Below are 15,746 nucleotides of genomic sequence, written 5' to 3' on the forward strand. Positions count from 1 at the left end.
AACTCATTTGCCTTAGTGACATAATCTTGTATAGTATCAAATTTTTTGGGATCTAACATGGTGAGATCACTATCAATTTGATATCCCCTAATCTCATCAACTTGACCATACAAGTCTTGAAATTTTTGCCAAGCATCATTGATTAGAGTACATTTCTCAATATGAAAAATGAGATCCTTTGATACATACTTTCTTAAGGTACCAATTGCCATGATATTTTTAGTGAGCCAATCTAAGTGACCAACTAGATCAGCCTTAGGATCAGCTGGAGCAACAATAGTTCCATCAATGTAATGAGTGAGTCCTTTTTCCATAAGTTTACTCCATGCATCAATTTTTCAAGTAGCATAATTATGAGGAGTTAAGAGAGGAAACTTAGAAGAACCCATAGCAGAAAAAAGGAAGGAACACAAGAGCACAAAAGCACAAGAGACACCACCCCAAATTCACTCAATCAAAGTACCCCCCCAAAGTGATGATTTTGGCACTTTATACTTAGTGCGATTACAATGAGCCACTTGCAAACCAAGGCAAAGTGGACTTATGATGCAAATTTTACAACTTCTCAAATGAGATACAAGAGACTTCAATCAATAGTGCAATGAATCTAATTGAGATTCAAGCAAATATACAAGTACCAAAAGAGCCAAAAATGACCAAAATATGAAAGTAGAATTTCTACTTACAATGACATCAATCTGATAGCATCATGTGAAAGTATACAAAAAAATATGCACTTTCAAAAAAAATGGCACCTAAAAAGGAGGTCGTATGACCCTAAACGAAGCCTCTGAAGTTGCAAAAACTAGGATTACTTAGGTACAGTCATCAAAAACTGCATTTTTTGAACAATCCATACATTAAAATCAAAAAATTTCTTCACCACTGCGGAGAGCATGAAATTCTAGCCCATTTCAAAAAAAATTGCATCCAAAAAGGAGCAAAAATGAGCAAGTTATGGCCATTTGAAGTTGACCTGCAAAATCAAAAATGCAAATGAGAGGGGGGTCCAAAATTTTCAAACCCTGCTGATGTGGCGTTGATGTCAGCAAGTCGCTGGGTTAAATTTGACGGCTGTATGATCGTCACAAAACTTCGCCCCTGTTGACTGGGCGTCTGTACTGTACGGACAGATGACGCGGCTAGGTGATTGTGTATTCCGTACCATATGGATTTGCTAACTAGATGACCCACGTGGCAGATGATGTGGCAGTCTGTACGGAATCTGACTGTGTGTATAGAAAAGCTGACTGGATAAGGTTTGTACCCGCGGGCCAGTGGCCGCCTGCCACGTGGCGGGCGCGGGTCCTCCAGTCTTCGTGGTCGTCGGCGAAGCGGGAGCTACCGACGGCGTGCAGGAAGGAGGTCGAAGGGAGATAGCGACGGCGGCGGCCAGCAGCAGAGGCTGCCGGCGGGAGAGAAAAGCAGGCGGTGGTGGGAGCGAGGACGGCAGCGGCGCGGGCGCGAGCGGAGCTGCTGCCGGGAGGCAGAAACCAGCGAGGATGGGACGGCCGGCGCGGGACAGAGTTGCCAGCGGGAATGGAAACGGCCGGCAGTGGCAAGTACATGACACAGACCTACAAACCTGCAACGTGCAGGTACGAGGAGGGTCTGTGGACCCCCAAAATTTTGATTTTTTCTTCTTTTTTTTTTTTGATTGATTTTTCAATTTTTTTTGCTTTCAGAATTTTTCAATTTTTTTTTTTTTTTTTTTGACAAAATATTTCAGAAAAACAAATTTGTTTTTTTTTTTGAAAAATAATAAAAATTTCCGAAATCCGTACAATACTAGCAAAATTGGAGAAAAAAATTTTCTCACCAAAATAGGCCGACTTTATAACCAAAATTCATGGAAACGGCCTTCTGGACGCAATGGCGAGGTCGGATCTGGTCTAGGATGCCTCCAAAAGATGTTGCTCCTCAGATCTACCTCTTGACGTCACAATAATGCCTCTTCAAGACGAATCAATGAAGCCCCAATGGCTCTGATACCATGTTGGATTTTACCAAGATCAAGAGCTCAATGAAATGTACAAAATAGAGACATAATATGAGACAAGAATAAACTGTATTCTCATCAATAGAAATGATCAACAATATGATTCAATAGTTACATACAATGTAGATGAGCCTGCTTATATAGGCAAGGCTAGGGATATGTGAGCACACAAACATGACATGTGGCTCAATAAGAAACAAGGGTAGGTAGGAGAAATAATATAATAGTCCACATGAGGTGGATCACCCACTGAATGTGGAGTGTAACAACAAGATCAACACCATAAAAGGTGAGATTTCTCCTACACATACTATCCCAATGTGGCACAAACACCCAAGTGTCTCATACCCAAACTACTATGAAATGCATTATCCTAAGTAAACTTAAGTAAGTGTAATAATATCCAAGATGAATAATTATTTACACCAACAGCAATGGCGATGGATTTATTTCACAGTGGCCACAAATTTCATTAAACACAGGCAACACGGGGTGAAGACAGTGGTTTGGGGTACGCAGGGGCTATGTGTTCGAAGGGGAGAGGCCGCGGGAGAGGGTGGCGCCACTGTAGGTCACGGCCCGCAGCGGTGCCATGGCGCCCCTGTGAGCCTCGGTCCATAGTGGCACCTCGAAGCCTCTGTGGGTCGTGGCCCACCAAGGGGCCGTGCCACTCGGGGGCCTGCGGGAGCCTTGGCTCCGAGAGAACCCTCAGGTAAGGGTTTCAGCCCAAAATGAATTTTTTTTACATTTTTTTTTTATATGATATATATATATATATAATACTCTCAAAGAGATATATAGGGTTATATTACCCTTCTTATTTTTTCTTTTTTTTTTTAACATGCAGGGAATAATAAAATAATGACAGTATATAAGGAGATATACATTTCATTCCCTTTTTTTTTTCTTTTTATTTACTTAACTTGGAGATAGGAGAAATAATGCATGTATATGTACACACACACACACACACACACACACACACACACACACACACATATATATATTGTATGTCTATATGTTTCAATATGCTTATTTAAATGAATGTAATGTTTCTCTAACTTTTCAATATGCAGGGATATCATAAAAATAGTGACTGTCAAAAGACAAAATTAAACAACAATGCAATAGTTATCTTTTTTTATATTTCTTTAAATAGGTTTAAAGTAAAAAGTTTTTTGATTAGAATACAATAGATTTTTCATAAGAACATTAAAGCAGAATTTTTGGCTAAGTGTTGAAGAAAAGAAGTGTGGATTTGGACTGCTCTTCTCCAACTATCCCTAGTAAACCCTTGACAGATTCAAGGTTGGTTTATTCTCTTACTTTGTATGTTGAAAATTTGTTTTGAAAGATTGCTTGAATGTAGTTGTTTGCTCCCCTTGTATTTTCTTTGTGAAGATATTTATGTGATCTTTCTCTTATTTTTGGAATGCATTTTCTTGTGTTTTGGGAGTATCCAAGGCCATCTTACCCTTGGGAGGGCAAAATGGTCTTGGGGGTGGAAGGTGTTTGACAACCTTAGAGTGAGAGACTCTCTTTAAGAGAGTGATCGCAAGGGTTTGTTTATGTGACCCTTGCTGCATAGTTTTTTTTATGCATTTGGGGGTCATAAGAGGGAGATATTATGGCATGTATGCCTTGGGGGTCATAAGGATGTTGGGTCAAGATGGATTTGTGATGTGTTCTTGGTTGTCATGAGATGGCTTGTGATCTACTATCTTGCAGTTCTCCTCAAGGTACTTGGTCCACTTCCACCCATGTAAAAATCACATTATGTGATGATGTTTAGCCTTGGGATGAGAATGTGTTTTGTTGTGAGTCTCTATGCTTGTTTGTGTTTGCTTGAGTGTAACCCATCCAGGTCTTGGCTCTCCAAACTCGAGGGTGGCTTCTAGTAAGCCTAGGTTGGGAGGTGAGCCCTCTATGGTGACAACCTTAAGATTTTGTAATGCAGGTTTGTTTGGAAAAGAAGAATAAGGAAAGCTAGGAGTTGCTGCAATATTATTTATTTGAGTTGCAAAAAAAAGAAATGTATTTAGTTATTTAAGTCCTCATTTATTAGGAATGAGAGACTAGTTGGGTATTTCACCCATTTGTAAAAGTTGACAAATTGTATTAAAAATTATTCTTATAAAAAATGCATTTTTTTTTAAGTTGACATTGCAAAAGATGGTTAAATGGATATTAGAGGAATAATAGTTCTGCATTTTTAAATATTTCTATGTGTTTTCTAGACTATATTATGATGTTGCCATTTATTTATCTCTATCATTTATTAAAAAAAAAAGGCAAAAAGTATAATGGAAATATTATGAAGTAGAAAAGCAAGAATGTTAGTAAGATAAAAAAATAAATATTTAGACCAAAATATACAAGTGCTGCTACTGGAGGTGGTCCAGGTAGATGAGTGGACTCAGGCTCATGCTCAGCCTGGTCCTCTAAGGGATTAGGAGGTGGACTCCTACTTCGTTCCCTAACTGCTGATCTATGGCTCCCTGAATTCTGGTTTTCTGCATGATGGTCAACTGCTGGAAGCCTATCATATACTATCCTAATCAAGTTCTAAAGTGTTAATAAGATATCTCGGTTTGGGTCAACCAGTTATTCGGGAGGGGCCTCTGAGTTTTCTTCCGGAACTGGTTCCTCCCTATCAACATCTTCGCATGCCATACGCGCACGCCTAGGACCCCTACCACGCTTGCAAGCTTGTTGCGTAGTCAAAGGCATCCTTATGAGAAAATAAAATAAAATGAAATAAATAAATAATTTTTGAAGAAACAATTTAATTAATTAAATAATTAAAGTGAAACGTAATGGAGAAAGGTTCCTAATGTTGGAAACGTTGCTCTGATACCAAAATGTCATGCCCAAACTTTTGAGCAAAAATGGAACAACAATTTTTTTTTTGAACAACCTAATAAAACTAATTATGCTAAAAATTCTATTCTAAACTGGTTTCAAAACTACAAGATCTCATCTCCAAATATGGAGAGGGGTGATTAACTTCCTAAGTCTCAATCCCTTGCCTGAGAAGGCTTCTCTCACTCCTTCTAACCTCTTGGATAGAGTGAGAGCTCCCATTGGCTAGTCTTCCCTAAGTCTTACACACTCCCTAACCAAGGCACCTCAAGAAGATGAATGGAATGGGGAAGAGGAAGGACACATACCAAGAAGGTTATCTAACCAAGGATAACACTCCTAAAGATGAAATTCGGCTATCTTGAGAAATCCACTTTTTGGGGAGGTTAAACAAGCCCCAGGGAGTGGACACATGGCCAAATTTGGCCCTCATCCATAGGTACCCCATAGAGCCCACTAAAAATGCTCCAAAACTTACTCTAGGAGGTTGTTTAACCCTTTGAAAGTCCACCCAAAGTTTAACTACGGGTCAACTCTGAGTTGACCCTCCTAATGGCTCACTATCCTAGATTTCTTGGGACCTTTAAGGATAATTTGGAAATATATCATTGGTAAAAAAATAAATCTCTCAAAAGGTGACATGACAATGCCAACACAACATACAACATATGTGTCAAGTGACACTACAAAAGAATTCCACATCACAAATACACACATGACAATTGTCTCTTGTAGGATTTACACAAATTAATAAATACAATTTAACATTCCTGGCCGTCCTTCATGGAAATTTTGATCTACTCTTCATTTGGTGATAGTCTGGTTTTTGGAATTGTCCCATGGGACCCTTGTAAAAATTGTAAATTTTTTATAGAGATAGGAGGGTGGGGGGTCTGAATGGACAGAACATATGATGTAAAGGTAGTGCCTATTTTTATCTTTTTGAAGGCTACAACCAGAGGTTTTCTTGTGGGTTCTTTCCTACCGGTATGCCTTTTGAACCCGATGTAAACACTTTATTATTAATGATGCTCTGCAAAATGGACAAGGTTAGCAAATGACAAACAACACAAGACACAAGAAATCATTAGTGTTAGTTAACCAAAAGCTAATCTAAACAGGCATATCAAAAGAGATACTAAAATCATGCTAATATATCTAACAAATGAAACAAAGATAATAAGGCATCTCCAAATGCCTCTTAGCATGCTCTTAGCTCCTTCTCCCTTGTTCCTCTCCTCTCCAAGTTCCAAAATAATGTAGCTCTCAGCAGCTTTTTGCACTATGGATGCTTATGGAGGATTGAGATTTGAGTATTTGCTCCAAATGTAAAATGAAAAGCTAAAATACTAGATGCTATTAAAATGATTGATTTTAACCAAAATAACAAGATTTTAGTTTTCTATGCTAAATGCTCTCTAAAATTCCTATAGGTTAAATGCATACAAGTTTTTTAGGATCTGGATTATGAAGAAATGGGCTCTATTTATAGGAAAAATGGAGCAATGAATGGTTGAGATTGAGTAATCTCAACAAGGGTCAGGATTGAATGATTTCAAATCCATGTGAGGGCTTTCAACCCAATCCCATGTTGACAAGTGTCACCATGAGGAGGCTTGAGAGGAGAGATAAGGAGCATTAAATGCTTGAGGGGACATGATAGTTACCCTAGTCAAAGAAATAAATGCTTTGAAGAGACAAATGGGTTACATGAGGGTTAAGTTAGGGGTCAAAGTCCTTAACCATGGGTGCAAGTGGAATTAACCATTAATGGTCATGTAAGAGCCATAAGTGGTTTGGAAGACTTTAGAAGTTAATTTGTTGAACACACAAAGCATTAATTGCTTTTCAAAGACTTTGGAGTCTTTGAGAAGTGACTTCAATTTGCTTAGGAATGTGACAATATTTAGGGGATGGATTAGGTTAATTAGGAAGGGTTTAGAAGAATCTAGAAGGGGTTTAGGCATGCAAGTGGATTTTGTAGGAAAATGCAAGTGGGAGGAATTTTGGTATTTTCAATTAAAATAAAATTATTTATTTCAATTAAATGGTGTAATTTGCATTTGGATAAATATTTAAATAAATATTAATTTATTTACATGAGAAAAAGAAGATAAAACATTAAATGCTTGAAGACTTTGAGGGAAACCATTAAAGGCTTAAGAAGACTCTAGAAGGAAGTCATTAAGTTTGAAGACTTTAAGGGAAACCATTAAAGGCTTAAGAAGACTCTAGAAGGAAGCCATTAAGTTTGAAGACTTTAAAGGAAATCATTAAAGGTTTCAAGTGGGTGAGGTTAAATAGGATTTTAAATAAATAATTTATTTAAAATAGTTGTGCAACTTGCATTTGTAGAAAAATGCAAGTGGGTGGAGGATAAAGGTGATTTAAATAAATAATTTATTTTAAATAGTTGTGCAACTTGCATTTGTAGGAAAATACAAGTGGGTAGAGGATAAAGGTGATTTAAATAAATGTTAATTTATTTAAATGTGAGAGGTGGGATTTTGGGGGAATTTAAATAAATATTAATTTATTTAAATGTGAGAGAAAATTTAATTAAATAAATATGATTTATTTATTTAATTAATGGTCTAAATTTGGTTAAGTGAATTAAATCAAATAAATTGAATAATTTATTTAATTAATAGGAGAAGAGGGTTAAGATGAAGTAATTAAATATATTAATTTAATTAATTATTGATTGATGGTTAAATAATCAAATAAATACTAAATATTCATTTAATTAAGTGGACAGATTTATGTGACTACAATTAATATATAAGTTTAGTGGATTTTCCACTTTTATTATTAAAAAAAAACTATTATGTTTACGAATAAAATACGATAGATATGGGGTGTTATCTCTCCAAATAGACAACCCCTGGTTTTACAAACTTACATAGGTCTAGGCTTGATTCTCCATAATGTTTCCATGGTCACATGGATAATTTTCCCGCGCATCTCAATTACACATTAGTAATTCCCAAATAGCCTCATATAATATTAAACACATAAATAAGAATACAAATCAATCACTCTGCATAAAATTGACATCATACAAATCAATTTACCATATATCAAAGCAATTCACATAAGCAATTTATCATAATCCTCATAAATTTAATCCATTCATAAGATATGCAATCATATTTCTAGCATCATAATAAAGTCCTGCAAATCAAATAAATGACATACACCATTTCAATGTTATCCTATCCTAGAATCATATAAAATTCTATATCCATAATGCATAGAAATGAAGCATCAATATATCAATGTTATCCCTATTGGCATTTTTGATGATGTTGTTGTGATTGTCATTGATGGACACACACTTGCTTTGAGATAACTTTTTTGTATGTATGAGTTATGCTCAACAGGTATTTGTTCCAAACCAGTATTATGTATTATAGCCTTTAGGCTATTAGTTTTTGCAGAAAGTGTCTACCGATCCCGAGCGGTATGAAGACCTCAAGTGGTTTGAGGATCTCAAGCGGTACGAAGGAACTGAAGTGGCAGTTATCATTTTTCCCAGTCTTCATTTTGGCAAACCGGTTATTAGTAAAATATGTGAACCAGTAATAAGTAAATGTATGAACCAGTATCACTCTGTGATGAGTTACCAACCGGTATTATTTTTGTGATGAGTTATCATCCACCGACACTTTGGCAGTGATTCTGTGTCGTGTTACCAAATGTGTCCAGATGCACTAAACCTAGGAACTTGCAATGTAATCCTATTGGACCGACGTGAAATCAGATTCCTTTATAAGGACATCATGTCTAGGGTTTTAGGCAGTGTTACAGATTTTGTGTGGTTGATGAAGTTTCTGTATGTGCGATCTTAAAAGAGAAGATCAAGTTTGTGTGCAATAATAGAGTGTGGATTTACTGAACACTGAAGTAATGTTGAAATGCATTAGCAATGAGATATCATGGATCTAATCAAGATGACTGTGATATTTGCTAGATCATTCACTTGTTGATTATTCACATCTTCGACAAGTTTGTAACCCTTAACCGAGTAGTCCTCGCAAAGCCTTTGTAAATCCTCTAACAAGGTGGTTCAAAATTATGGATCTGAAATCCTCTCACAAGGTAGTCTATAATTGGACTTATCTCCTAACAGAGATTGAGATTCCTAACAAGATCTGTTCTGTTAAAGAACATTGTATGACCTTAACCGGTCTGGTTACTATTCTGCAGATAGTTACTTGTGGGTTTCTTCTCACCATGGTTTTTCCCATTTGGGTTTCCACGTCAAAATCTCTTATGTTATGGTGATTTTGCTTCTATGGGTGAATGCCTTATTTGCTATTTGGTTTGCATTTTTGTTAACCAATTTATTAGTAAAACTGTTATACCGGTTTACTACTAAACTATTTAAGTGTTTAAGTTCAGTATTTTTTTGGTATACTAATTCATCCCCCCCCTCTTAGTATTCATCAATTGGTATCAGAGCCAACCTTTCTATAAGTTTAACCACTTGGAAAGAGATATGAGGGAATACACTGTGAGGGAACTTACTCATCAGCTCACTCAGACTGAGAAATCCTATGATGAACTTAAAGTCAAATATAAAGCCTCTCTAGAAAAAAGAAGAGAGCATGCTGAAAAACTGATGGAACTAACTGAAAATAGTTCCTCTGATGAAGCGGACATGGAAGCCCTAGTTGAAGAAGTTGAAAAACTGAATGAGTCTAATGCCAACCTAAGAAGGGAACTTGAAGGACTGACTATCAAGATGTGTCAAGAGCTTGAGAATTGGAGAAAAGCTGAAGATCTGGTAAAAGACAAAAATCATGAGATCTCCAAGCTAAAGCAAGAAATCAGTGCACTTACTCCTCATCTCGAAGAGAGTAAAGTGGAAAAAGAAGAAATGCAAGGTGAACTAAACTTGGCTATTTCTGAGAATGCAACCTTGAAGGATTCCAATGCTGCTATTACCAAGGAACTCACTAAATCAAAAGAGATACTTGCCAAATTCAATCAGAGTGCTGCTAAGTTAGAACAAAAGCTTGAATCAACTAAACTGGTAAATAATACTAATGGACTTGGTTTCTCTAGGTATGAGAAAGGTGAGACCTCTGGAGAAAAAGATGTAGCATCAAAGAAGCAACCGACATCAAAGGATAAAGGTAAGAAAAATTTCAAACCTATTTGCTTTAATTGTCTCAAGGAAGGACATACTGCTAATGTATGTAGAAATAAGGCTTACAATAACTTTCCTTACTTTCTAAACAATAAGCCTAGATCCAATAGATTCAATGGAAATTGTTATGCATGCAACAAGTTTGGGCATAGAGCATTTGAATGTTGGTCTGTCATGCACAAAACTAGAAGGTATCATCAAAGGAGTCAAGGAGTTTTTCCTGAACCTTCTGGGAACCGAAATCCAAACCGGTTTAATACCTGTAATCATCAGTCAGGTAGCGGTGGCTATCAAGCGGCAACCGGATGGAGAGCAACCTGTTTGATCTATCATGGAAATGGTCACATTGCTGCAACATGTAGAAGGAAGAATGGAAACATGAATAATGGACCTTGGAGTGCACCTGGAATGGTTTGCTATCATTGCAACAAACCGAGTCACTCAACAAGATTCTGCAAAATGAGAAAGAATATATCGGATGATATACCGATCACTCTGGAAGGAAAGATTGATGTTGAATCTGTTCAAGCAGATATGAAGAAAACTTGGAAAAAGAAGCCAAAAGAAGTGACACAAGAAGAACCGGTTTCTAGACCTAGTGTGGAAATCTCTAAGCTGACAAACTAAGCTATAGAAAAGCTTAGGGGGAAACAAATCAATGAAATGTTTCAAACCCCTAGTTTACACTGGTAAAAGACCTTAACCGGTATGTGATACATGTCAATTGGCAGAAGACTGGAAATAGTAAAAGGTAAATTAGGGTTTACGCCCTAAAGGTGGAGCATTTATTATGGTAGGTGAAGAATTCATTTAAAAGGGATTTTCAAGTCATTTTCACTTATCAATTTATGAGTGAAGAAGTTTTCAAGTGCAGAGCAACAAAAGGCAATTTGTCTTGTGATTCAGAGAGATTTCAAAACTTTGAAGAAGAATCAGAAGATAACATCAATCAGTCAAGTGTAGAACTCAAAGCGGTAATCCAACAACCAAAGTAGTGTGTGGCGAAGTGGAATTTGCAAGCCCTAAATCTCGACGTGCAAAGGTATTTTTTGAGTTTCTCTATTTATCATGGCTTCTGCATCGCACTCTAGTTCTAGTGCACCCATTGATTCAGTTGATTTCATCCAACGAAAGGCAAAATATAATGCCCTATCCCAAATACCTGCTGGCGTTATAGTTGAGGAAGGGATTTCGGATTATATTGACTATAAAATTGAAGACCTAGGATCTCTAGTGATCCATTCTCGGTTAAGCCTATTCTGCGGGAAGGACAAGAAGATCAAACCAGAATACAACATATTGGAAAAGAAGAAGCTTCACAATGCGGTCTATTTCCTTGAATAATTTACAAATGATCACATATGCATCATTCTAAGCAGAGTGCACGGTGACAAAATGTATTTAGAGCGGACACATGACATCACACCGGAAGCGATTCATGTTGTCATCAGTTTTTGTAATGTTGGAGATGTGCCTACCCTAAGGAAAGTCATTAAGACGGAAATGACCAAGCTCACCAGTTCTGTGAGCGACCAACGGGGAATGACCGTCAATACCATCAAGGACGATCTGGTCAAATATGTCTGCATGGTGATAGGTGTAAAGTTCTGATGCCAATAGCTAACAAGATGAGAGGGGGGGAGGTGAATCATACAAACTTAATCTTCCATAAAATCAACATATTCAACCTCGGTAACTTAAACTTCAGCAATATAACCAAAAACTGCTAAACATGCAAACTCATAAACACATAGTCATCATAACACATATAACACCAGATTTAACGTGGAAACCCAAATAGGGAAAAACCACAGTGGGATTTCGGACCCACTAAGAAATATACTCTTCTAGAGTATGCTCGGTTAAAAGCAAATCCTGTTAAAGATTACAAACACATTTCTAGATGTGACCTTGTTAAGGGATTTCCCTCAGTTCTGTTAGGATCTTCACTTTGTTAGAAGTGACCTTGTCAAAGGATTTCAAACACTCCTTTAGAATGTTACCTTGCTAGAGGGTTTACAAATAAGACTGTTAAGTCCATTTGGTTAAGAGATTTTATGTCACTTACAAAATAACAGTAATAAAATATATCTGCAACTTCACATCTAAAATGCTAAAGAAGATTCTTATTTTCTCAAAACAATCTTGTCATAGGACTTATCTTGTCCCTCTGTTGGGCTCCCTACTCTGTTATTCAAATATGTCTTCAAGCTTCTGTGCTTGGTAATCACTATGTAGCATCCCTATGCTTACACTTGCCCGCATACATTGTTCATCAATAATTTCTTATTTATAAACAATTTGCTAACCGTTGAATCTCCTTGATCACATTTCCCATGATCAATCTTAGCCATCAGATCATCAATCTTGACTAGGTTCAATGTATCCTTCGATCTAAAAACATTTTACCTTGCCTAGGGACTTGCATTCCTTTCTTGGAACTTGCACAAGGTTGTTGCGGTTCAATCTGCACTATAGATCTTTCCTGTTGATCTTCCATTGCCATAGATCCTTAACAAACTTCATGTGCGACATACCAATCATTTATACATCTCTAGCTCATCAGCATCCTTCATTAAATAATGCTTTTATCCATCCAATGCGATTTGTCATAACTCGGTTGCAACTCGGTAAATAATAAACTTTACTCGGTAGACATTCCGCCTTCATTAACCGATATCGATAACCTTAGGGTTTACCGACTAGGTTCCTTAGGGTTTACTGACTAGGTTCTTTGCTCGGTGACATAGTATAGTATTAACCTTACAATCAACAACATTTGTAGGATATCAAAACAATCTAAACATCATGATCTCATCATTGTCTAACTTGGTAATAGTTGCCCATTGAATAACTTATTTCTCCCCTTTCTTATCACATTCTTTCTGTGTCTTTTACCGACCACTTAATTCTCTTCAAATAAATCTCCTCAAGATATGGCAACATCACATTGAATCAAAAAATCAATTTCTTGACATCAATGACAAGATAATGTTATAAAGATAGTTATCATCCCTTTTCAGTTATATCAATAATCTCCAACAACCTTCTCAATATCTTTAATGAATATCAACAATCTCCTTCTATTGAAATGTCAACAATAGGTTATCGGACATTCCATGCTAGCAAAATTAACTCTGTCTCTATTGCAGCGGTAAATGTCGCCTATAGGATGATCATGGAAGATGCCTCATTTGATTTATGCACCTGTATGCAAAGGCAACTTCTGGTGAATTTGAAGTCAATTAAATAGGACAATGCCTTGAAATTTAAATCTCGACAACTATTGATCGGATTGTTCTTCTACTTCCAAGGCTACTTCCTAGGAGTCGGTGATATTTTGTGGTCTAATGACCAACCGGTTACCAAGAAAATCAGAGAAAGTCTTCAAGCGGTTGGAACCGGTTATCCTGAAGTCTTTAACAAATATTTTGATGAGTTCAGATGCAAGATGAGCCAAAGGGTGATAATATCTAGTGATATTGTCAAGAAGTATGAAGAGGACATTTGCTTCACCATCAGAGTAGATGAGTGTATAATGGAGGCGGTTGAGCCTAGAAAAGAAAAGGTGGAACCTATGGGATATGAGGTAATGCATGATATGATAGACGGGTATGCTTCTACCCTACTTGCCTCACCGCTTGATCCTAAGAAGAAGAGAACCGACACCTATCTGGAAAGGGTTACACCAGTTGAAGAGCCTTTAGTAAAGAAGGGAAAGGCAGTACCATCTGTATCGGCACCAGTTACTTCAGCAAGTCCTAAAGTGACCAAGCGATCACCGACAAAGAAGAAACCGAAAGTTGCACCCACCAAGGTATTTGAGAGGAAGTGGAAGACAAAATGCAACACACCGGACTCAGAGGACACAGACTCTAAAGAACAATCTAAAAAGACTAGGCAAACAAGGAAGAAGACAAAGACAACCAGCAATGAACCGACATCATCAACATCGGTAAATATTGATATTTCCTCTTACAAACCTTTGACACATTGTCAAAGAACTATCAATAATATTAGGAGAAAAGTGCTAAGTGATTTAGTAGATTGTTTTGATGATTTCAATGACAATGAGAAAGAGGCAGTAGAACAGGAAGTCATTCAATATTTATGTATTAATGATCGGTCACCATCAAAAATTAAATCTGTGACACCGGATTCTTTACACAATTATTTAGATAACAAATGGTGCATTGGCATAGAAAAGGAACAAGAAATAAGAGAGCAAATATTTGCTCAATGTTTCCTTGATGTGTCTAATTCAGAACTTTATGAAGTTATGGAAAAATATAAAGGCCTCTTCTTCATGAGAAGGAGACTCTTGTTGCTAGAAGGGAAAGTCCCTGAAGTGGTAAAAGATACCCACTCTCATTCCAAAGTCGCTCTGAGGTTGCACCAAGTGTTCGAAGCCAACAAGAAAGCTGAACAAGAACTGGAAATTGAAAAACTGGATGAGGTGTATGATAGTGTAGGAGAACTGGTCACCGAACACATGGACCCTATTGACATTGATGCTTTGGATGGTGAAAATGTCACCTCGGATATAGCAAAGGACAAAGATGACAAAGAGAAAGTGGACAAGGAGAAATAGGACAAAGAAAAGGCTGACAGAGAGAAAGCGAAGAATGAGAAAAAGAAACAAGATGAGGAAAAGAGAAAACAGGAAGAGAAGAGGAAACAAACAAAAGAGGAGAAAAAGAGCAAAGAGGAAGAGGAGAAGAAGAAGGAAGAAGAAAAGAAACAGGAAGAGGAGAAGAGAAAAGAAGAGGAGAAGAAGAAGGAAGAGGAGAAGAGAAAAGAAGAGGAGAAGAAGAAGAAGGAAGAAGAGAAGCAGAAAGAAGAAGAAAGGAAGAAGGAAGAAGAGAAAAGAAAGAAAGAATCATAGGAGAAAAAGAAGGCAGAAGAAGAAAAGCAAAAATCCAAGGACAAGGAGGAAGCGACAAAGAGCGTACAAGTGGAGACCCCAAAGGCAACTGGTAGTGAAGCCAAACCAACTAATATTACCTGTCCCATTGACCTCCAATCTGCAAATGAAATGGAGCTGCTGCAAAGCATTAAGCTTGCCCAAGAGCGACTGGAAGCACTAAGGAGGAAGGACAAAGATGTTATTCAAACTACTATGGAAACTCTTACCAGTTTGATTCCCGGTACGAACCTCCCAACTACCGATTCCTCTCTAGCTCAACTGAAACTCTTATGCACAGTTGTAGAGGACCAGGTGCAATGCCTAGAAGATGTTGTTGAAGCCAATGCTCAAAAGAAGCATAACAAGGCACTAAACACTACCTTAGTGAAGAAGTTAAATGATCTCTGGTCTGAACTTTAGAAGGCACAGAAGGACATAAGAGATGCTATGCATAAGGGGAAATTACTACTAAGTAAGATAAGCCAACCCCATCTATTCTGTGATGATGTGCTTGCTCAGAAAGACAAACTGCAATCTGATTTGCAGGCATATATAAGCACCTTCAAGATGCCCTATGATTCTTTCACCATATTTGGGCAAATTGTTCACTGGTTTCAACTCCAGACTGCAAGAATAGAGTTAGAGATCAAGAACCGGACACGAGATTTGTAGGAACTTCAACTGGTTCTACTACCAAGACTACAAAAACTTCAGAAATGCTATCTCAATTTGGATGCCTTAATGGTCACTCAAGAGATGAGTACCTTGGATGCCATGAAGGAACAAGTCTTCCAGATGCAAACAGAAAGTGAGGTTGCTACCTC

The 15,746-nt window shown here is 37.3% G+C and overlaps 1 protein-coding gene across 1 annotated transcript in view; it reads left to right on the forward strand.

Moving 5' to 3' along the window:
• Positions 1–1,133: 1,133 nt before the first annotated feature.
• LOC131063054 (uncharacterized) overlaps positions 1,134–15,746 on the forward strand; it is a 51,384-nt gene continuing 36,771 nt past the window's right edge. The window contains exons 1-2 of the mRNA XM_059214770.1: positions 1,134–1,154; positions 1,260–1,598. Of these exons, the coding sequence (XP_059070753.1) occupies positions 1,134–1,154; positions 1,260–1,598 (360 nt within the window). The remainder of the gene's footprint in view (positions 1,155–1,259; positions 1,599–15,746) is intronic.

The sequence above is a fragment of the Cryptomeria japonica genome, chromosome 11 (genome assembly GCF_030272615.1).
Source record: "Cryptomeria japonica chromosome 11, Sugi_1.0, whole genome shotgun sequence".
Lineage (NCBI taxonomy): Eukaryota > Viridiplantae > Streptophyta > Pinopsida > Cupressales > Cupressaceae > Cryptomeria > Cryptomeria japonica.